Below are 21,879 nucleotides of genomic sequence, written 5' to 3'. Positions count from 1 at the left end.
GCCCCCCGGTGGTTGTCTGGGTTATTCACATTCCGGAAGCGCTGATGTGGCACTAAATATTCCTAGGGCCCCAGACTTCCCCCCTGGGGCTCAGAGTCATCTCTCTGAGTCTACTTTCTGGAATGTTTTTGGTATGAAGCATCTGGCAGGTGAGGGGAAGGGCCCAGCAATATGGAATCCACATCCCCAGAGCCTGGGTCTCCGTAGGGGCTGGTGTAATAGATACTCTCTTCCCCTCAGAGTCTCTTTCCCCAGCGGCCTGCCCGCCTCCCCCTCTCTCCTGCCCACCCCTCCCAGCCCCTGGATTGAAAGAGATTAAGCAAACAAACCTCAAAGAGGACAAAAGATCTCAGTCCTGGAGAATTGCATGGACTGTATAGTCCGTGGGGTTGCAGAGAGTTGGACATGACTGAGAGACTTTCACAGCCACAGCCCCTTCTTAGACTTTCCACCCCCAGCAGTGCTGGTAGGATGTGCTGCTGGAGCTGTGGTGTCCCTTCTCCGATCCCGGCTCCTCACACCAGCTTCTCCCTGTTCTCACTCACCCTCTGCTTTTCCAGCTCCCTTTTGAGGGTTTCGAGGGAAGGGGAAGGCATTTGGGGCAGAAATAACTGCTACCTCCATTGTGCCTAGACAAGAGCGGGGCCTGTACATTTGTAGTTCCATTCACTGATATACACTGGTATTGTCCCAACTCTCCACAGCCTATCTAGATTAAATAAATCCCACATTGCCTACTCCTGCTGAGATTTGGCATTCCCCCAGACCTGGATTTCAAGAGATGTGGTTTTATCCCTGGGATGGAAAGATCCCCTGGAGGAGGAAGTGGCAATCCACTCTAGTATTCTTGCCTGGGAAATCCCATGGAAAACCTGGTGTCGCAAAGAACGGGACATGACTGAACTAACACTTTTCACTTTCACCTGCTGGTTCAGTGGTAAAGAATCCACTTTCAATGCAGGAGACACTGTTTGATCTCTGGGTCAGGAAGATCCCATGGAGTAGGAATGGTAACCCACTGCAGTATTCTTGCTGGGAATCCCATGGACAGAGAAGCCTGGTGGGCCACAGTCCCTGGGGTCGCAAGAGTTGGACATGACTTAGCGGTTAAACCACCATCACCAAGTGTTTGATACATAAGCACTTAAATGGTAGCCCGTTACCTCCTAAATCGCAATTATTCTTTTCCACCACCCCCATTTCCCCTTCACCATTATCTGAACTGACAATTTTTCTACTGAACTTTATTTTTAATACATGCTGGCTTGCTGCTCAGTCTGCATCCTCTTCGAGGTTATGATCTTCTGTGTCGCACCAGCAACAGAGCAATCACCTCTGTCTTTTACAGAGCTTTCACTTTTTTCCTGAGTCAGTGAATAAATGAACACAGTGATTCCACATCTGAACTCTCTGCTTCTTGGGTAACGATTTTCTCTTAAGCTTTTCCTGTGTCTACCCAGAGTTTGGCCCAGAGCTCTGGCATCCATTTGGACCACAAACAAAGATATCAGACTGAAGTATCCCATTTGCAGCCTGAACAGTTTGCTTCCTCTCCCATCCTGACCCCACATTACCTGGCCTCCTCACTTCTTCCCAGACTCAGCAACTTTGCCAGCTTCACACAAGCAAGAAAGGGGAGGAGAGGGCAGGTGGTCCACGCCAGCAGGCACTGCAGGCTGGCGGGAGAGCAGGTGTGCACGGAGCGGGCAGCTGGGGCTGGCCAGGACTGGGGCTGTTTGGGGGCCTGTGCACAGCAGAGGTGGGTAAGGCATGGGGGAGGGAGTCTGCTTGGAGCCGGAGCCAGCCGGTTGCTGGCCTGCACTTTGTGCTTATCCTCCCTTTCATCCTGGCCCTCAGAGCCTGGGAGTTTCTCAATGGAACAGGCGTCTGGGGAATGCTCTGCAGGGGGTGGAGAGGGCTGGCCAATGAGGGGGGCATTCCAGGCATTCTTTACATCCTCCGGGAGCCAGGCAGTTGGGCGCAGAGAAAGGAGAAGCTGCCCTGCACTAAAGGGAAAAGGATTTCTTTGGAAGGAGAGAATGAAGGTGGCGGGGGTGCCTTCAAGCAGCCGGGGACAGAGCTGGATGGGGAGGAATGGAAGGGCTCTATAACTTGACAAACCCAGCTCTTCAGTGCTAAAGGCAGAAAGGGCAAGTTGGGACGCTCAGTCCAGGGCTCTCTCCCCTCTGTGCGCTTACAAGGGCAGAACTGCTGATGGAGGTATAGCCGGGAGACTTTTGGAGCTAAGAGCCGGGTTTTTATTGTGTGTTTTGCTTTCATTAAGCAGGGTCTCCATTTTTCACCCCAGCGACTCCAAGGAAGTGTGTGTTAGGAGAAAACTCAAAGATTTGTGTCCCACTCCCCAAACAGAATGACTGAAGCTATTTTCCAATCACCATTCTCATTTTTAATGGGGTGGTTCTTTCTAGTCACAGGAGGGAAGAGGGACCATCAGGTAGACAGAATCAGGGCGTGGAGTGAGGGAGCCAGAGACCCCCTCCAGATAGTGCAGTGGGACATGTAGATTTACAAAAGATCCCCACCCCCGCCTTTAATCAGTAGGGAAGCACTGCAATAATACCTCCATGTACACAGAACTTAGATGTCACAGTGGAATTCCCCAGAACACAGCATTCACATTATTGAAAATAGTAAGATTTGCTTTTTTAAAAACACAGAGCTGAAAACATTAAAATAAATAAGAACTTTCTAGGGCCCTAAAGGCCTGGAGAAACAGATACATCCATTCTCAATAGCAGGAGCAGCTTGGAGGCTGGAGAAGTTCAGAGTCCTTGAGGTCCAAAGTGGGGTCCAGGGGAATCTGAGCCCCTTGAGATGAAGTCCATTAGCAGCCTGAGCCTTTTCAAGTCTTTTAGATTCATAGCAGCGACTCCATTTGCCCTACAGCATGAGGACCTCCTGGCTGACCTTCCCTCAGGGGGACAGCTGGTCCCAGGACGTTCTCTACATCCTGGTGCATGGCTCCATGCCCTTTGATGGGCAGGACCACAAAACACTGATAAAACAGATCAGCAACGGGGCCTACAGGCAGCCTCCTAAACCCTCTGGTGATTGAGGGATGTGGGCGTTCTCATCCAGACCCTGGGTGTCCTTTGCTAATTCCTGATGCAGGAATTAAACAGTGACAGTAAAGTGAAGCTTCCCTGGTGGCTCAGACTGTAAAGAATTTGCCTGCAAAGCTGGAGAGTGGGATTTGATCCCTGAGTCTGAAAAATCCCCTGGAGAAGGGAATGGCAACCCACTCCAGTATTCTTTCCTGGAGAATTCCATGGACTGGGAATTGTCTGCAATTGCAGCCTGGTGGGCTACAGTCCATGGGGTTGCAATGAGTCAGATGTGACTGAGCAATTTTCACTCTCACTTTCCAAGTTTGGAGGATGGGAAAGGGGAGAGAATCTTTGAGGAAACAGAGGTTGTGTTCTCTTACTGTTCAGCTAAGTATGGAAGGGCACACTCTAGGAGACCATTCCCAAGACACCCCAGGGAAAACTGGCGGGGAGGGCCACATTCCAGTTTGAGTGGTTCTGTTAGGGGAAGCACACTGACTGAAACTGCCCCCCCTGGCCAGGCACCATAGTAACCATTTGCATGAGTTGTTTTATAGGAGATCCTGGTAAGGAACACGGAACTAATAAGCGTCCACCAACTGGCAGAATTCAGGAAAGGTCAAAAGGAGACACCACATGTCCCACCATCTCCCAGAATCCTTCTCTCTGGCATCCACCTTGGCTGAACAAGACATGCACCCCCAGGAAGGACTCTGAGTCAGAATGATTGGCTAAGGGCAACCCGGAAACTAACCCCATCACCATAAAACCCGAGACTGCGAGCCACGTGGCAGAGCAGCTCTCCTGGGTTCCCTTACCCTCCTGCTCTCCACCCGGGTGCCCTTTCCCAATAAAATCTCTTGCTTTGTCAGCGCATGTGTCTCCTCGGACAATTCATTTCTGAGTGTTAGACAAGAGCCCAGTTTTGGGCCCTGGAAGGGGTCCCCCTTCCTGCAACAGTTGGTGGAGATGGGAATGTGTATGTGAATGAAGAGCTTCTAGCCCCACCTTGGCAGGATGGCATCACACACAAACTTACTCTTTACAGGAGCTAGGCACTAATAGAGTGCTCTTTCCAGCTCTCTGCAGCCCTACTATGGGGAGGGCACAGGCAACCCTGTGCCCGCACACGGGTGGGCACCCGGCAGCGACCCTGGCTGGGCCTCCGTGGCTCAGTGGCTGCGGCGCCAGCCTTTGTTTAACAAGTCCAGGGGTAAGAACTACACAGCCCAGACCCTCCAGGGGGATGCCGCCCCTCGTCCTGGTAAGGGTGGCCTCAAACTGCCAAAGGCATTCTCAAGAAGAAGGCGTCGACCCTCTCAGAGGGGGCAATGGGCAAGGCAACCTGGAAATTAACAGGCAACCTAGACTCAGCCACAGGCCTTCCTCGCTGCTTCTCTACTCATTTCCCCTCTAGGGCTACCTTCTTGGTTCCACGGGGCTGAAGACATTGAACCCTCAATGCACTTCACTTGCCCACTGCCCACATCCAGCCCTCCCCAGGGCTCAACTGAAGCCACCTCAGCCTTCTGGGCTGGGATGCAGGTCCTGGGAGGCAGGGAAGAAGGCAGTCTCCCCCTCAGGGTGCATCCAGCTGCATCTCAAAGCCTGCCCGCATGGGCAATGCACCCCCCTTCAGCTGAGCTCCGAGCAGACCCTCAGTCCCTGCTGGCCGTCCTCTGTCCCCTCCGGGCAGTCCAGCAGGGAAAAGCAGCTAGTCCCCAGCAGGTCCTGCCTCCAGCGCCTGAGGCCTCGGCTTCCGGGGCCCTCCGACGGGGGTGCCTCCAGCCCCAGGAGGTTGTCCACAGACACAGAGCCCCGCAGTGGGGGCTCAGGGAGCCGTTCGGGCAAGTCCAGCTGGTCAAAGGATTCAGAGGACAGGATGCTATCCTCACTCACGGCCCCTGAGGGGCGGCTGGCCCTGGCTGGAGGGTGTGGGGAGGCCAGTTCATCCAAAGAGCCGAAGGTGGTGGGCGCTGTGTGCTCCAGGGCCGCATGCGAGAACTTGCCGTTGTGTTTGAGAATGCCCTTGCGATGCGGCAGCCGCCCCGAGGCTGGAGGGGGCTTGTGCTCCATGGTATCCCCACTCACAAATACGTTCCCGGCATTCGTATCCCCACTCACAAACACGTCCCCGGCATCCAAGAGCTCCCCAGACTCGCTGGGCTCAGGCGAGGAGTAGTAGCCGGACTCCCGCTGGCGCGCCTTCTTGAGGATGCCTTTCTTGGGGAGCAGCGGGCCGGCCTGGCCCGGGTTGGAGGGGCTGGGGCCGGGCTCAGGGCCCTGCCTCGCCCCCTCTGCGGGATTTGACGTCTTCTTCTTGAGAATGCCTTTCGGCAGCTTGAGGCCGCCCTTCCCAGGGCGAGGGGAGGCGTCAGCGGCCGGGGCCGCCTGGAAGGTCTGGGCCATGTCGTTCTCCTTGCGAGACTTCTTGAGCGAGTGCTGGCGCTCCAGGTCAGGGGCAAGGGCCCTGCCGCCTGGCGCCTGCTGCTTCAAGAAGCTGCAGACCTTGGCACCGTTCTCCAGGAGGGGGCGGGAGGAGCGCCAGAGCCACTGAGCCACGGAGGTCCGGCCGGGGTCGCTGCCAGGGTGCCCGCCCTCCTGCGGGGCCCCCTGCTCTCCGACACGGGTGGTGTAGCCCCAGTTGACCCACCAGTGGCTGGCCACGTCCTCCAGGGTGGCCCGGCGGGTAGGGTTCACCATCAACAGCCACCGGATCAGGCCACAGGCATCTAGAAGGGGAGAGAGAGGCTTCAGCTCTGTAGCCACGAGCTCGGGCACCCGCAGCGTCCCTTCTGGCTCACCCCATGGATGCTAAGACAGGGCTCCCCCCCAGGTCAGCTGTGCCCCCAGGCAGGCTCCCCAGTCTCCAGGACCACAGCCATGTTTACATGTCTGCTCCTTTGCTCCAGTGAAATGCAGGCCTCTGGGGGTGGGGCTGTGCTGCTCAAGAGTAAACCAAGGTCCTCACACCCTTCTTCTCACCTTATACACCATACACGGAAGGATAAAAAGATTTCTAAGGACAAACGCAGTAGGAAATGAGACAACTGTGGCAGATAGGATCTAAACCAGGCTTTAGGAAGCACTTCCCAAATAAGCATGCCCATAAAGGAAGATTCAGCCCTTCCTTCCTTGCAGGTCACAGACACAGGAGGCAGAGAGATGAGAGCAGGAGGTGGGGTGGAAGGTACCTTCATCTACAGTGGGTTGCCGTCTTCACTTAGAAAGTGAAAGTGAAAATCGCTCAGTCACATCTGACTCTTTGCAACCCCATGGACTGTAGCCCACCAGGCTGCAATTGCAGATAATTCCCTCAGTCCACGGAATTCTCCAGGAAAGAATACTGGAGTGGGTTGCCATTCCCTTCTCCGGGGGATCTTTCAGACCCAGGGATCGAACCCCAGTCTCCAGCTTTGCAGGCAAATTCTTTAGTCTGAGCCACCAGGGAAGCTTAACTTTACTGTCACTGTTTAATTCTTGCATCAGGAATTAGCAAAGGACACCCAGGGTCTGGATGAGAATGCCCACATCCCTCACTCACCAGAGGGTTTAGGAGGCTGCCGGTAGGCTCCGCTGCTGATCTGTTTCACCAGCGTCTTGTGGTCCTGCCCATCAAAGGGCATGGAGCCATGCACCAGGATGTAGAGGAGAACGCCCAGGGACCAGCTGTCCACCTGAGGGAGAGACGGGGTCAGCCAGGAGGTCCTCATGCCGCAGGGCGAACGGCTCCAGGCTCCCCTTCAGTACCCACGGAGGGGATCCCAGAGCCCAGAGCATCCAGGGACCACCTCCTTCTAGTACCCAGAGTCAGAGAGGGCCGTACTGTAGACGGGACTGGGAGTCACGGAGGTGTCACCTGCCTCTGCTTGGGGAGGCTGGCCGGGTGCTAGGAGAGGCAACGGGAATGCAGAAGGTGTGGGGCACAGAGCCATGCTGTCAGGGGTCAGGGGTCAGAGGACTTAAGCTCTCACAGAGCCACGCTGTCAGGGGTCAGGGGTCAGAGGACTTAAGCTCTGTCAGTTTTGCTACTCCCAGCTACAGAACTGGCTGGGCACTGTTCTGGCAGGGAAATGAATCTTGCAATCTGAGAAAGGGAATCATTAGAAAACCAGCTCATCCCTCTCTCAAGGTCTAAGCCAAGAGATTAGGAGGAGGCCAGGTACTCACCTCTGGTCCTGTGTAGGGCTTTCCATTGACGATCTCGGGCGAGGCGTAGAGGGGGCTCCCACAGAACGTCTGCAGGAACTTGCCTTGGTGGTAGAGGTTGGAGAGGCCAAAGTCAGCGATCTGTAGGATTGGGTCAAACATGGACAGGGTCACACCAAGGCCTGGATTGTTTTGTAGCTCCTGGTCTGCTCCTCTCCAGACTCCAAGGAAACACAGGCCCTGGCAGAAGCAAAGGGTGCCCATGACCTCTACCCCATACTGGGCATCACCAACACAGCTCAGGCCCTGGAAGAAAGAGCCCTTCAGAGGCTGTGTCAATGAGGTGTGCCTGGGCAGAGGTGAGGGGAGCTCCAGAGTCCTCACGGTTCCCCAGGCCCTTTGCTCATGCTGCGCTCCACTCCAGGGACGCTCAGTCTGCCTACACATGTCCTACCAACCCAGAAGGCTCCCCCTGGAAGCCTTCCATTGCCCTGAGATCTCCTCTTCCCATAAAGCCGTACAATTTCCAACGACTCACAGAAGCCCCTGCTCATCAGGTCTGTCTCCTCATGCTGCCACGTCAATACGCTCCCCACGTGGACCACCTGCCCCGACCCCTTCTGCAGCTCCTCGCACAGCTGTGACCCATGGATGGGACTAAAGGCCACTTACTGACTGAAGGACGGCTCTCAGTTGGAGGGGGAGAGGCAACGTCTCATGTCAGTGCCAAGGGCCTCAGAACACAGTTACCCCATGGGCTGGGGTTGCCTCCCCAGCAAAGGGCTCATCTGGGCCCACATCCAGGCAGGAAGTGGTGGTGGGGCTGGGGTCAGTCCAGGAGATCTGAGAAGCCACAGTGAAGGCAGAGCAAAGATTAGGGCCATCATTATGGCCCAGGAGAAGCAATCTTCTTACAGGACCTCCTGAGCCCTCTGACACTGAGGGTTTGAGGGCCCTCAAGCCCATCTTCTCGCTCCTCAGAGAGACCCTTCCCCCAGCTCTCCTCAGACAGAGGCTGAGACCTATGCCCTTTTGCTCCCAGCCTTCCTCCCCAGCAGAGGGTCATGTGTGTCCAGGGTGGGGAGGAGCTGTTTATGAACTCTGGCTCCTTCATTTATGGGTTTTATTGGCCTCTTATCAAGCAGTTACCTACTGACGCCCATAAAGAGGCAGATGACTGGTACAGATGGGAAAGTTCATGCCTGCCTGGATTGTGTGCATTTACTGGCTCTGGCCTCCCCCTCCCTGGTCAGCATCAAAGTGAGCCCCACCTACTCCGGGAATTGGAAAGGAGAATGAACTCAGGGCACCTCAGGGCACAGGTCAGGGGCCACTGGGGAAGAGGCTGTGACCTGAGTTCGGGAAGATTCTGAGGAGGGTCCAAGTGCAGAGTCAGAGCCCTCCCAGGTGTCTGCAGGGCAGGCTCTTGCTGTCTGCCCCTTCCAGCCCTGAGATCCGAGCTTATCACATCAACACGAACTTCTCAGACCTAAATTTAACTACTTAGCCGTGGGAATTCAGCAGCAGAAGGAAGCAGGAAGCTGGCGCTGGAGTGCTTGCTGTGGTGAAAGGTGCCAAAGGGCTCCTTAATGGTAGCAGATTAAAGTACACACACATGCGTGTGTACGTGTGCCTGTATCTCTGTACACACGTGCAGGTGGGGCACACGCAGGCCACGGCCTCTCCCTGCCAGTTCCAAGGCTGTGAGCAGCAACCGACTCTAGATCTAGACTCCTTCAACCTTGTGACGTTGAGGGAGTTAGAAGACTGGTTCCAGCTGACCTTGCTAGCCATGGGACCTTGTGCAAGACACTCCTTATCATGAGGCCGCAGTTTTCAACCCACAGAAGGAAGTGCTGAAATGGAGGACGGCTGAGGTCCTTACCGGGACTCAACTCCTCCTGGAACCTCCTAGAGACTAAAAGATGCTTAGCTGGGGCCAGTGCAGACGGTCTGGGGAGGGGTGGGGGAGCAGTTTTACACAAGAAGTGAGGCTCACCTTGATATTTCCGTTGGCATCTAAGAGGATATTCTCCAGCTTGAGATCCCGGTGGACAACCCCGTTCTGAAAGAGGGAGGGCAGGGGTCAGGGGAAGGCCATCAGGGGAGACGGACATGAAGACCTAGTCTGGACAGTGAGGAAGCAGCAAAGGCGGGGTACGCACAGATAGGCAGGGAGCCCATCTTTATCGGTACAACAAACCATAGGTCCTTCCAACCCCAGCCAAGAGACTTGAAGCCAGAGATGCCAACACTCCTGAGTGGAGAAGCACACCTCGCCTTTATTTCTGTGTCCCCGTGTGGTCCTGGCGAGCCGCGGGGCCTCTCTGGGGAAGCCAGCCCCGGCCAGCGGCTCACCTGGTGGCAGTGGTGCACGGCGGAGACGATCTGCCGGAAGAAGTGCCTGGCCTCGCGCTCGCTGAGCTGCTGCCGCCCGCTGATGTAGTCATACAGGTCGCCCCGGCTGGCGTACTCCATGACAATCACGATCCTGCTGCTGTTCTCAAACACTGGGGCAGAGCGCGGCAGCAGAGTCAGGCTCTGCGGAGGGCACGCTCCCGCCAGGGCCCACACCCTCCTCCTGGCCCCAAACCAGAATCTGTAAGGGGGTAGGATGCTGCCCGCTGGTGCTCCCGGCACCTTCCAGGAGCAATGAGTTCAGGCCAAGAGGACTGGCTCACCTCCCTCTCCTTGGAAGTTCAGGCTTCTGAGCCTTCTTAAAACTAGCCTACGAATTCCAAGACATCACTGGATAAGAATGAGAAGTCAGGCTCCCTGGTTCAGAACTCAGTACTTTTTTGCCTGGTGACCTTCGGCAAATCTCTTTCAGATACCTCAGTAAGGACACAAGTTTGGGATTCGAATCCTGGCCCCATCACTTACTAGCTGGGTGACCATGGCAAGTTATTCAATCAGTGCGCCTCAGTTTCCTCATATGAAGAGGGATAATGACAGCAACTTCACAGGGCTGGGGCGAGAAATAGATAGAAACAAGTGACAGCTCTCGGGCTGGCTGAGCGAGCTGGTGCGGAGCCTGACAAGCAAGCAAGCACTCAACAGACGGAATCCACTGTTGATTTATTACTAGCATCCTCACGCATAGACTTGAAAAATAATACCCAGAAGATCAGAAGAGGGATAACAGCATAGGAAAGTGGTTTGTAATCCACAGAGAGCTGAGACACTCATCACTCTCAACTTCTTTGATTTCCCGTCCAGAGTATTCAGGCTTGGGCCTTGTACGAAGAAACAATCAATACATATTTGATAATTAATTGGCTGGGCTCCTGGCGGTCAGCCTATTCCAGCTGGCTCATCTCCACGTGTGGGAGCGGCCCGCTTGCCACCACAGGCCTTGTCTGTTCTCCTGGAAAAGCAGGGAACGGCTGGTTCATCAAACTGGCCCTTCAGCTGGGTGTGTCAAAACACGCATGTCTGTGACATTGCATCTTTGTGTCAAGCGGGTCCTATGAGTCTGGCTTGCTCAGCCAACCCCAGAGCGATTCCCGTCTAGCCTGGGAGAAGGAGTTGAGAGAGGAGGCTACTCCCAGGGAAAGTCTGAGCTCCCAAGCAGTTGGGCATCTGGCCAGGAAGACTGTGCTTTTTCCCAGGAGAGCACCGTGGCCCAGACTTCTGGGGCCTGCCTAGAGACTCCAGCTCTGTGGGTCTCTACAACCCTGCAGGGTGTGTGTAAACTCTGTGCCACGGAGCTGGGGGTCAGGAGCCAGCCAGGGCACATTCTGGACAGCAGCTATGTTAGAGGTCAGTTCCCAGGACTGGAGCTTTCTCCTTAGTCCCTATCTCTTGAAGTCTGTGGATGGGGATGGATCTGGGAGAGCTCTGCCAATTACACAGTAACTATGATGCCCCAACATCCGCTGAATCTGAAGGTGCAATATGTAGCAGTTACATCCTAAGCTTCAAAGAATAGTTCCCAGACCTAGCTGGAGATACGGGATGGGGGATACTGGTCGGGGGAAGAATTCACACATACACACACCAACCACCAAGCTTAGCCTGGCTTAACCAATACTCTATCATCTGCCCACTCTCCCCTGGGGGGATATACACAGAGATACAATTAGCCTTCTCAGCCACTTGCTTGGGCTCCTCATGGGACAGGTTCAGGCCAGGGGACCATGGCAGTGGTTCTGCTCTTAAGCCTTCTTCTAAATAGAACTTGAGAGAGGAGCCCTCTCTTCCTCCCACCAGGAATATTCAGGCTGAGGGCAGAGCCACAGGCCCCCCCTCCCTCCTGCTGCTCCTGCCATTCCTCGCTTCCTGCCTGATATCATGGAAAGGCTGCCAGCAGACAGGAGCGTGTGGGAGGCTGTTCCCGGTCTTTCCCTCTCGCTCACTGTTGTCTGGGTCACAGGGGCAGGGCAGCCGGAGGGGAGAGCCGGCACTGATGTCAGTGCCAGAGGAGGCTGCAAGATACGAGGACGGGTAGGAACCAGCCTCACGGCGGGAATGATTCAGAGGACAGGGGGCCTGGCTCTTGAGACGCACAAAGAAAGAGAGCACCCACACGCCGGAGACAGGTGCAGGTCTCCGTATGTTTCAGCTACCCCCACAGTGCCAAGGCTCTCACTGGGTTTGGGGAGGCAGTGTTTAAGTACGGAAAACCTAAGAACGAAAATGCCTCCAATCTGTAGCGTTCCTCTCCTGAGCTGAGTACTTGGTGACGTTCAATTTGATCTTTGCAACAGCCTTGTGACGCAGGTGAGATTATCTCATTTTACAAAAGAGGAACTGAGACCCAGAGACTGCATTAAATTACTTGCCCAAAGTCATGCAGCTAGGCTTCAAATCCAGCTCCTGCCCAAGCCTAAAGCCCATGCCTTTTTCTACTCCTGTGTGTCATCTGTTCCGACTGCGCGTGTGCACACACACACACTCAGCTTCAAATGCTCTGCCTCTGTACCTTCGTGGATGGCAATGATGTGGGGGTGGTTGAGTGATGACATGATCTCAATCTCTCGCCGAATGTGCATCAGATCTTGCTCATCTTTGATTTTGTCTTTCCGGATTGACTTGATGGCCACCTGGGAACAGAGGGTGCAGGAGAGTGAGGAGGAAGGCCTGGCAGGCAAAGGCATCCCTGAGGACTCTCTGGGGGAGCCCTGACCCTGCTGATCTGCCTCCAGCTGCTACAAAGGCCATAGGTTGCACCCAGAGAAGCCTCTCCACCCTTCACTGGGGCAGGCAGCAGAGAGGCTAGAGAGAACCTTCTCTGGCGAAGATTCTTGCCTGGGTTGGGTGCGGTTTATGTAGCAGGAATGAGGATAAATCAATGACCTCACTCAGAGTATGGATAGGTGAAGACGGTAGGTAACAATCTATACTTGTAAGGCCGATGCTTTGTGATTCAAAGCAAATTTATCTTGGTCCACCACGAGGAAACGACTGGGCCTCTTTTGCTCCCCACTGGGTGGCGAGCACGGCACCTGGCATGCAGTAGGCACTGAATAGCCATTTGTTGCAGCTGTCACTGAGCTGGCCCTCTCAACCAGCATGAGAGGCAGGCGTGGAAAGCACCACCATCCCCATCTCCAGGTGAGGAAGCGCGCTCCTAGAGAGGCTAAGTTTCCTTCCTGTTCAACATCACACAGGCACTCACTGGCACAGATTGGCTTGCACTGTTGACCCACGTCTGATACTTTTTCCACCACAGCCCTCAACTTTGCTACAAACAGTCTCTAGCTAAAAGGTGGGAAACAACCCAAAGGCCCATTAACGGATGACTGATCAGACAAAATATGCTATGTTCACACAATGGAGTATTATTCAGCCACAAAGGAGAATGAAGTACCGATACATGCCCAACACGGACGAACCCTGAAAGCATGCTCAGTGAAAGAAGCCAGACACACAGGGACAAACGCTGCACAACTCTACTTATCTGAGTAACTAGGATAGACAAACGCACTGCACAGAGAGCAGGAGGCTGGTTACTGGGGTGGGGGTGCGGAGGCGATGGGGAGTGATTGCCTAGTAGATACTGAGCTTCCATTTGAGATGATGAAAAGGTTCTGGAAATGCATAGTGGTAATGATGTACAGCACTATGAATGTACTGAACTGTACACTTAAAATGATGACAATGGTGAATTTTATGTCTTCCCCCATATACAAAAGCGAAGTCGCTCAGTTGTGTCTGACTCTGTGCAACCCCATGGACTGTAGCCCACCAGGTTCCTCCGTCCATGGGATTCTCCAGGCAAGAGTACTGGAGTGGGCTGCCATTTCCTTCTCCAGGGGATCTTCCCGACCCAGGGATTGAACCCAGGTCTCCCACATTGTAGGCAGACGCTTTACTGTCTGAGCCACCAGGGAAGTCCCAGCTTACAAAAAGATCACTCAAAAAAGTTATGAATAGTAAGGTCTCTCTTCCAGCACCAAACAACCAGACAGTTAAACAACAGTCCTCTGGGCTTTGCTACCTTGTCTGTAAAGGTGATCATGCCATATAAGGATTAAACTCTGGCTGGTACCTGCAGTGGGTTCAAGAAGGGTGGAGTGAGGCAGAGGAAATGGAAAAAGAACTGCCAAGCAGCCGCTTAAGCATAGCTCTTAGACACAGACGGGTCCCAGGCCTCTGTCCTGCCACACGGAGCAGGGTGACAGAGGAAACGCGGGTGTGGAGCGTGGGCAGTCGGGGAACCGGCCCTCTAGGCTCTGCGGTCCTCCCGCGGCCTCGGAGCTCCGTGAGAGCAACGGGCTGGACTAAGGAGTATGTCTGCCACGCTCTCCTTCTCTGCCTCTGTGAGATGACCGTATAAATGCCACGGGCCACGGGAGATGCAACGCAGGCACCGGGGCCGGGCGGGGGAGGGTGAACCATTCCCGACAGGTCCTGTGCGAGGGCACGGGAGGCAGACACAAGACTTCCCCTTCCCCGGAGCCTGGCGAGTTGTAAGAAACCCGAGGAAAACGGCCCCTAGTTCATTTCCCAGGAGGGTTTGCCGCCCCTCGAGGTTCAAAAGGAGCCAGAAAAAGGAGCCCGGGGGCGGGGCCGCCCACCCCTTCCCAGGGCTCCGGGCAGACAAAGGCTTCCGGCTTCCGACGCGCCCGTGGGCCTGTGTCCCCTCAGCCAGGAATGCGGAACCGCCGCAATCCGGCAGAGGAGCGCTCACAATGCCCGGGCCGGTCACCCCAGCAACGGGCCAGGGCCGGCGAGCCTGAAAGAGGGGCGGCCGGGGGACAATGGCGGCGCGAGGGGCGGTCCCCATGGCGCCTCCTGCCCACGCCCCCGCAGGGGCCCCGCTGCAGCTGCAGGGCCGGCTGCGCCCCGGGCGTCTCCTCAAGCCCTCCACCCCTCCCGCTCCAAATGACCCCAAGGAGCGAGCCAAGCGAAAAATCCCCCGCTTAGAACTGGACAGGGGGTGGGGACGGGGGAGGGGCTTAAATCCTCCTCCAACTAACTACAGGCTTCGACCGGCAGCCTGGTTCCTGATCACCTCTCCTATACCCTTTTTCTCCCCATGAAGGACAGATATTATGGACTAGTTCTTTTCTCTTTAAATTCTTTGTTTTAAAAATCAGGTAATACCCGGAGCTCTTCAGATAAAGGGCCATAAATTGAATCTATTTATGTAAAAGGAAAATCACATATAAATCACATACTTAGATACTGAAACAGAAATATTTGAGAATGTCAGATACATATGCAAAACCTAGGCATATCTCAGATGTACAACTGTGCACACACAAACATAGACAATGAGCAAACCACTGTAGGCGGAGTCAGAGCTCTAAAGACAAGCCTAACAGAAGAGAGGTCTCAGAAAAGGAAAGGGCCCTGACAGGTGCTAGGAGGAGTCACTGCATGGGTAGAGGGTGTACAAGTTGAACCCTGAAATCCATTCTGGAAGCCTACGATTAAAACCAGAGTTGTTCATCCTCAATGGACAGCTCCATCCCCCTGCCAGCTCATGCTCTGGTCCCATTATCTATGCTAGGTCTTAGCAGACCACAGTTTGGCTGGCACTTCCCAGGAAGGAAACAGATTAGGTCATTGAGCCACCACCAGTCCTCAAACAAGTGACAGATAAGAAGAGCGATGTGTCACTGTCCTAGTGGGCCTGGGGCACTTCCCCCACCCACCCTAGCCCCACCAGACAGGCCTCTAACTGCTGGAGAGCCTGTCAAAGTATATGAGATATAGCAACAGCTCAGGCTTATAAGGAGCTCAGCATACAGAAAACACTCAACTGTTTACTGGCGAACACAAATCACAAATAAATATTTATTGGTTATGTCATTGGGCTGATCCCTGGGACCGAGGGGACCAGTGCCCAAATAAGATTTTCTGCCCTTTTTGTGAGGCATGGGTGGAGACAACCTTGTTTACTAGAACTCATTTCGAGGGACCTTTGTTTTCATGTGCAAGATAGTTGAGCAACCACTCTCTAAAATATAGTGACCAGAGTAAAGGAAGAGAAAGATAGTCGCTGAATGGATCACCCAGAGGCAGGAAAGCCACCTGCGTACGGACAATCCTGGTTCACCCCGTGTAATTAACAGTGCCCTTTTTACTCTCCGAAGTATTCAGGCTGAGATGTTATATTACGTGGCCACCCTACTCAGACGGGCCAGGAAACTGAAACACAATAATGACAATATAAATGTGAACATTAGATCAGTGGAGGGGTGCCAAGAGCCCAGGTATCTAATCTTTATTTGCCCCTTTGGAGCTATGCAACTCAAGACAAGTCACTTAAATGATCTGGTTAACTGGTCTGGCTAGTTTCAATGTCCTCACCTGAAAAATAAAAGGGCATTTATTCTCCAAGCATTTACTGAACGCCTACTACATGTCCGGCACTACAGTAGGTGCTGGACTCAGACAAAACCTGGACAGTCCCTGCACCAAGGCCCTTGACCCAGTCAGTGTGACTGAGATCCCTGCCCGCCCAGGGGCTCCAAGAGCACTGGAGAGCTTTGCCTGGAGGAGCAAGGTCAATCACCCCTGGGAGAAAACTTTGTTTTAGATCTTGAAGGAAGAGTGGGGTTTACCAAGCCAAGGCACATAGGCTTTTGGAGCGGGGCAACAAGGGCATTCCAGGCAGACAGAAAGGTTTGAGAACACACCAGAAAGAAAGGAAAGGAACTATTCGTGAATTTGCACACTAGGATCTCTAAGCTCGCTTCTAAACTCCGGCATTTTCTGATGAGGTTCTTTAGAAATGGGCCACCTGCTTCCACACCAGGAAGGTGCTGGCCAAGGATTGTTATAATGGGCTTATTCAGAGGCCCCGTGCCATAACCGTGTTAACCTGCCGAGCAAAATTCCTATTGATACCAGCCCAGTGGTTTTCTTGCCTCTGGGGCTCTGCCTGCCTGAAAGGCAGCATGGTTAATTCCCTATCCCATTTTGCAAATGCAAACACTGAAGTCCAGAAAGGTGACTCTTCCCAGATTCCTCAACAAGGCCAGGCTGTCAGGATCCAAGATGGAGGGTTGCTGCGTGTAGAAGCTACCATCTCAGAAGACAAAAGGTCCTTATAGATGTTCTGGCCTGCCTCTAACCCCTGGAGAAGGGAATGCCCCACACCCTGGCTTGGGCTGGGCTGTGCACCACCAGCCACCATCAACCCACTTACAGATAGACAAACATGTTGGACAGATGGGTGCTGAGGTCAATTGGTTAAAACACTGCCTTCTCTCCTTCTAATCCCCATAGGAACTCAGATCAAGAATAATATGCATTCAGGAGAGAATGGCAGAAAGATTTTAGAAAAAGATGACCTACAGGTACTGGCTGCAGACGACAAGAGAGAAGCTACAAGCTGGGCATCTCTGGTCATAGCTATCAGCCAGAGTTGGAGCCAAGATCTTTGACTCCTTTTTGGCCTTTCACGGAGCAGCTGCCTCTGGAAGGCAGGTTGAGGAGCTGGAGGATGACCCATTTAGATTACAGAGGAGAAGCTGCGCTGGGCTGGCAGGGTGAGGATAGGCCTGGGGTGGCTCACCATCCCACCAAGCCTTCCAGAGAACCCGGCAGGGACCAGGAATGGGTTCTGAGGGGAGGGGGCGCCGCCTCCCCTAAATCCTATGCTGTGCCCACCCCTTCCTTGACACCCTCTGGCCCACTCTGCCAGACAAAGCGCTTCCCTGCCCAGCCCTCCTGCACGGCTTGGCCAAAGCCCAGGAACAGGAGTCGCCTGCAACCAGAGTCTCTCTCCCTGCCCTGAGCAGGCAGGTGCAGCAGGCGCTGGGAGGGCAGCATCACACAGAAGAGGCCTCTGGCACGTGGCCAGGTGGCAGCCCTTCTCTGGATCAGGGGCTAAAGGAGAGACTGGGACTCTGAACGAGGCAGAGACCAAAGGGCTTAGGAAATCAAGCACATGCCGTTCTCCTCCTCAGGGCAGGACAGACCCAGGATGGAGGGACTCCCCCTTCCCCAGGAGAGGGCAAGGAGGACCGTGACAAAGCCAGCCCTACTAGGGTAACACGACAATGTGTGGCAGCTGACATGCACATCACCTTATTTAACCCTGGGAGAACCCCACAAGGTAGGAGTTATTATAATCCCCACTTTACAGATGAGGAAACTGAGACGCAGAGAGGTCACACGGCTCGGAAGCAAGCAGAGCCGGGATTTTGAATGCTTGCACCCTGATGATGAGCTGAGCAGTTTTCCTGACAAAGGAAAAGCCTCGAATGTAGTGTAGTTCACCCACTCAGGAACCCTGGGCGCAGGCAGTGAGGACGCAGGGGTGCGGGTTGTTCTCGAAGACTCTTCCCACTCTCAGTGTGCCTGGAGCTCTGGGAAGGGCAGTCGGAGCTAGCTGCTGGAATGACAAAGCAAACTGAGGCAAGCCCGGGCTCAGCCCAGAGCCAGCTCCCAGTCTGAGACTCAGTCCTGGTCATCTCACGCTGGGTGGTCAAGTCAGGAGCCGATGTTGCAGGCATGCCACTAACCAGCCCCGGGACATGTCACCTGCCCTCCCTGGGCTTCAGTTTCCCCATCTGTCAGTGAAGGGATCAGACCATCTCGGTCGTGTTCAAACATTTTGAAATCCCATGCAATAATCCAATATAAAAATGAGACAGAAGCTCCCCTGGCCCAGATCACTCTCCCCTGGGACTCCCCTCTGCTCGTGCAGGTAAGAACTCTATGCAGACCACCCTAACAGCTGTGGTGGACTCCACCATTCCAGGCACCCAGGAGGTGCTTTTCTTCCTGGGGGAGGGCGTCAGAGCTAGGAGAGTCACAGGAGGAAATGTCATGTGGATACCAGGAATGTACTCAGAGCTAGAAGATCCAGAGCAAATATTTATTTTTCCTTTAATGTCCTCCTGGAGTAGCCCTTAGTCCTGCCCACCTGCCCCTCCCCCTAGACAATCCCACTGGGCCCCTGAGAATCCGATCAGACAGGCTGGGAATTGGGAATGGGGCGGAAGTCACCCAGCAGGCTTTCCTCTGATCCTCCTCCCCAAAGACCTTGGTTCATTTTGGGGGAGGTCATGGGCTGCTCCCACACTCCTCTCCTGGGACACCAGGTCGGTCTTTCTTCAGAGAGGACACTGCAGAGGCAGGAGTGGGGTGCAGTGGGGAAAGAGGCTTTCCCTCCAGAATTTAGAGAAACCAGAGTTTAGCAGTGTGTAGAGCTGCTCTCCAAGGAGGTCGGAGGCCCTGAGCAAACTGCCAGCAGAAGTACAGGGTGATCTATGGATCAGGGAGCAGGTCCCATTCCTACTCATCTTGGCTCCCTGGAGACAAGAGACATGAAGCCAGGGAGCACCTCTGAATTCTCTGTTCTGATGTAATAAGAGCTGAAATCTCTGCCTACAGCCACTGAGGTTTGCAAACTGAAAGCTGGTTTATCTCATTCCAGAATCAATGATCTCTCCCTTTCTCTCTTACACACACAAACCCATACACACGCAGTGACCCAGGTCAAGAGCTTAATGGGGTTTCTGAATTTCAGTGTCAGTTTCTGGGCCACCCCATTCCTCCCCAATCCAGTCTGCCCCCCAACAAGAGGTACGAGCCACAAGCCACAAGAAGCTATTTTTCAGCTGAGCCCCTAACAAAGCCTGGGTCCAGCAGTCTCAAGCCTGGAGGCTTATTGGGCCATCACACTTTATAGAAAGAGAAAGAAAAGGAAAGTCAGGAAGTACATGATTGCCCAATAGCTGTAACCTGGCAGTGGGCACCTGGGGACTGTGCCAGGCGTTAGCAGGAAAAACATACTCGGTTCTATTGATGGGGCCATAATCCACTCCCTTTCCCCAGCATCCACTCTCCTTCACCAATGAAATGACTTCCTGAATTTCAAACCAGCTACTGGCTGCAAAAGCAAACAATCTGGGAGGTGACTTGCTGCCATAGCCAATAGGCAAAGCACGGCCACGCATACATGCATGTCTCATAACCAGCACCCAGTTGGATTTGGTAAAACAATCCCTAAACCACCTGCTTTTAAAAGGCTTCTTAAAATACAGATTATTTAGGGACTTGTCTGGTGGCTCAGATGGTAAAGAGTCTGCCTGCAATGCAGGAGACCTGGATTGGATCCCTGGGTTGGGAATATCCCCTGGAGAAGGAAATGACAACCTACTCCAGTATTCTTGCCTGGAAAATCCCTCGGATGGAGAAGCTTGGCAGGCTAAAGTCCACGGGGTCACGAAGAGTCAGACACGCCTGAGACACTAATACTTTCACTTTCGACCTTTCTGGAGGTTCAGTGGTTAAGACTCGGTGCTTCCACTGTAGGGACACGAGTTCATCCCCGATCCACATACTGCACAGTGTGGCCCCCAAAAAATACAGATTATTTGGCCCCATCCCAGATCTTCAGAATGAAATCCTCCTGGTGCGGAACCAGAGAAGTGGCTTCAATAAGCACCCAGGTTATTCCAATGTACATTAAGCTCAAGTTAGGGAACCACTGTTAACTTCTGAAAACTTGCCAATCTTTTAGGGCTGGTCTTTCCAAATCAGTTCTCAATGCGGGTTCTATTGTCAGGAAACAATTTAAATTCGTATTTGTACCTCATTCAGTCCTCATAGAAACTCTGAGGGAGCCCATATTTTCTTCATTTTTGCAAAAGGAGAAACTAAGTACAGAGAAAATAAACTGCATAAGGTCCCACACATTAAAGTGACTCGGTAGTAAAGAATTCATCTGCAATGCAAGACGTGCGGGTTTGATCCCTGGGTCGGGAAAATTCCCTGGAGACTGAAATGGCAAACCATTCCAGTATTCTTGCCTGGACAATCCCATGGACAGGGGAGCCTGGTGGGCTATACAGTCAATAGTGTCACAAAAGAGTTGGACATGACTGAACAACAACCCACAGATTACTACTACTATACACACCTACATCCGAAATGAACAGGACACGTCCCTGAAAAGGCCCCAAATCCAAGGCACCTTGGGGCAGGCACAGTGGATCCTTCACCAGAGCCTGGTTTCACATTTACCAGAATTAAAAACACATCATAACAAAACTTTGATTGAATGTCAGAGCTGGCAAGGACCTAAATGTCAAACCCACCCACGCCCCTCAGGAGGGAGGGATATCTCCATAGTCTCCTGGGCTGCCAAACTCCCAGAACTGAACTGAGGAACTGGACGCCTCATTCCTTTATTCATTCGGCTACACATACGCACTACCCCCCTAAGATCAAGTGCCTTCTACTGCCTCTTGCCATGCTACTACATTGGACAGTCTGTTACAAACAAAATTCCACTAAAGTCTCATCTCTAGGGAGCCTCCTCACCCTGCCTCACTTTGGAAACCATCACTTGCTGACCAGAGTTGTTCGGGGGGTTCTCAGGTCCACGACCATTGTCCCTATACTCATGGACAGACAAATGTACACAGAACACCACCAGCGCGCGCGCACACACACACACACACACGAAGATGAAGACTGGAGGCAGGCACCCCACCGAGCAGGCACTGGCCCCCCCAGCCCCCGCTCCCCGCTCCCCGCCCCCCGCCAGGCGCGGCCGAGCCCGGAGCCCGTCGGCCGGCGCCGCCCAGGGCGCCGCACTCACCAGGCGCCCGGAGCTCTCGCGCGCCTTCTTCACCTTCCCGTAAGTCCCCTTGCCCAGGGTCTCCAGGAACTCGTAGCGGTGTCGCAGGTTGTGCTTGTGGTGGTGCCGCTTCACCGCCTGCTTCTTCATCAGGGGCTTGGGCGACTTGAGGAGCCCGTCGGCCAGGGGCCGGACCAGCTCGGCGGCCAGCGCGGCAGTGGCCGAGGGCGCAGGGCCGAGGCGCCGGGGAAAAGGCAAGGACTCCATGGCCAGACGCGGGGCGCGGGCGAAGGGGGATCGGCGGCACAGCACACCCGAAGACCCGGACACCTGTGCAGCTCCCGCCCGGGAACCCACGGTTGCACCTGCGTTCGCGAGCCAGCGCGGGGCCGCAAGCAGTTATAAATGCCCGGAGCCCGCGGGCGGACCACGCCCCGCGGCGCCCATTGGCCGGGCTGCCCGGAGCGCGTGACCAGGGCCGCTGGCATTGGCTCCTCCTGCGCGGCGGGGAGAGTGACAGTGGAGCCCCGCCCACCCGGGCTCCGGGGATGACTTGCAGCGGCAGGGGCGCGCGGGGCGGCCGCTGGGGCGGGGTGGGCTGCGGTTGATGCTGCCGGGACCCAGAAGCTTTGAGAGCCCCTGCACTGCTCTGTGCCTCTCAGAGGCTCT

At 54.3% G+C, this 21,879-nt stretch overlaps 1 protein-coding gene across 1 annotated transcript; it reads right to left on the bottom strand.

The window, feature by feature from the left end:
• Nucleotides 1-2,384: 2,384 nt before the first annotated feature.
• NUAK2 (NUAK family kinase 2) lies at nt 2,385-21,585 on the bottom strand. The gene is made up of 7 exons (XM_086345625.1): nt 21,232-21,585; nt 12,142-12,262; nt 9,576-9,727; nt 9,217-9,282; nt 7,239-7,358; nt 6,613-6,745; nt 2,385-5,800 (listed from the first exon to the last, which is right to left on the bottom strand). Exons 1-7 carry the CDS (start codon nt 21,475-21,477, stop codon nt 4,704-4,706), a joined length of 1,935 nt encoding a protein of 644 aa, XP_086201751.1. The 5' UTR covers nt 21,478-21,585; the 3' UTR covers nt 2,385-4,703.
• Nucleotides 21,586-21,879: the final 294 nt, after the last annotated feature.

The sequence above is a fragment of the Bos grunniens genome, chromosome 16 (assembly GCF_055505025.1).
Source record: "Bos grunniens cultivar Pamir isolate PY7600 chromosome 16, Bosgru_T2T1.0, whole genome shotgun sequence".
Lineage (NCBI taxonomy): Eukaryota > Metazoa > Chordata > Mammalia > Artiodactyla > Bovidae > Bos > Bos grunniens.
Note: the sequence above shows the minus strand (reverse complement) of the source record. Positions and strands in the feature narration are given on the sequence as shown.

Bases quoted from the DNA above. Each gene is read 5' to 3' on its own strand.
- NUAK2 (XM_086345625.1), bottom strand. From the start codon at position 21,477: ATGGAGTCCTTGCCTTTTCCCCGGCGCCTCGGCCCTGCGCCCTCGGCC. The intron at 12,263-21,231 runs GTGAGTGCGGCG...CTCTGTTCCCAG, and splicing joins GCGAGAGCTCCGGGCGCCTG to GTGGCCATCAAGTCAATCCG. The intron at 6,746-7,238 runs GTGAGTACCTGG...TCTCTCCCTCAG, and splicing joins AGCCCTACACAGGACCAGAG to GTGGACAGCTGGTCCCTGGG.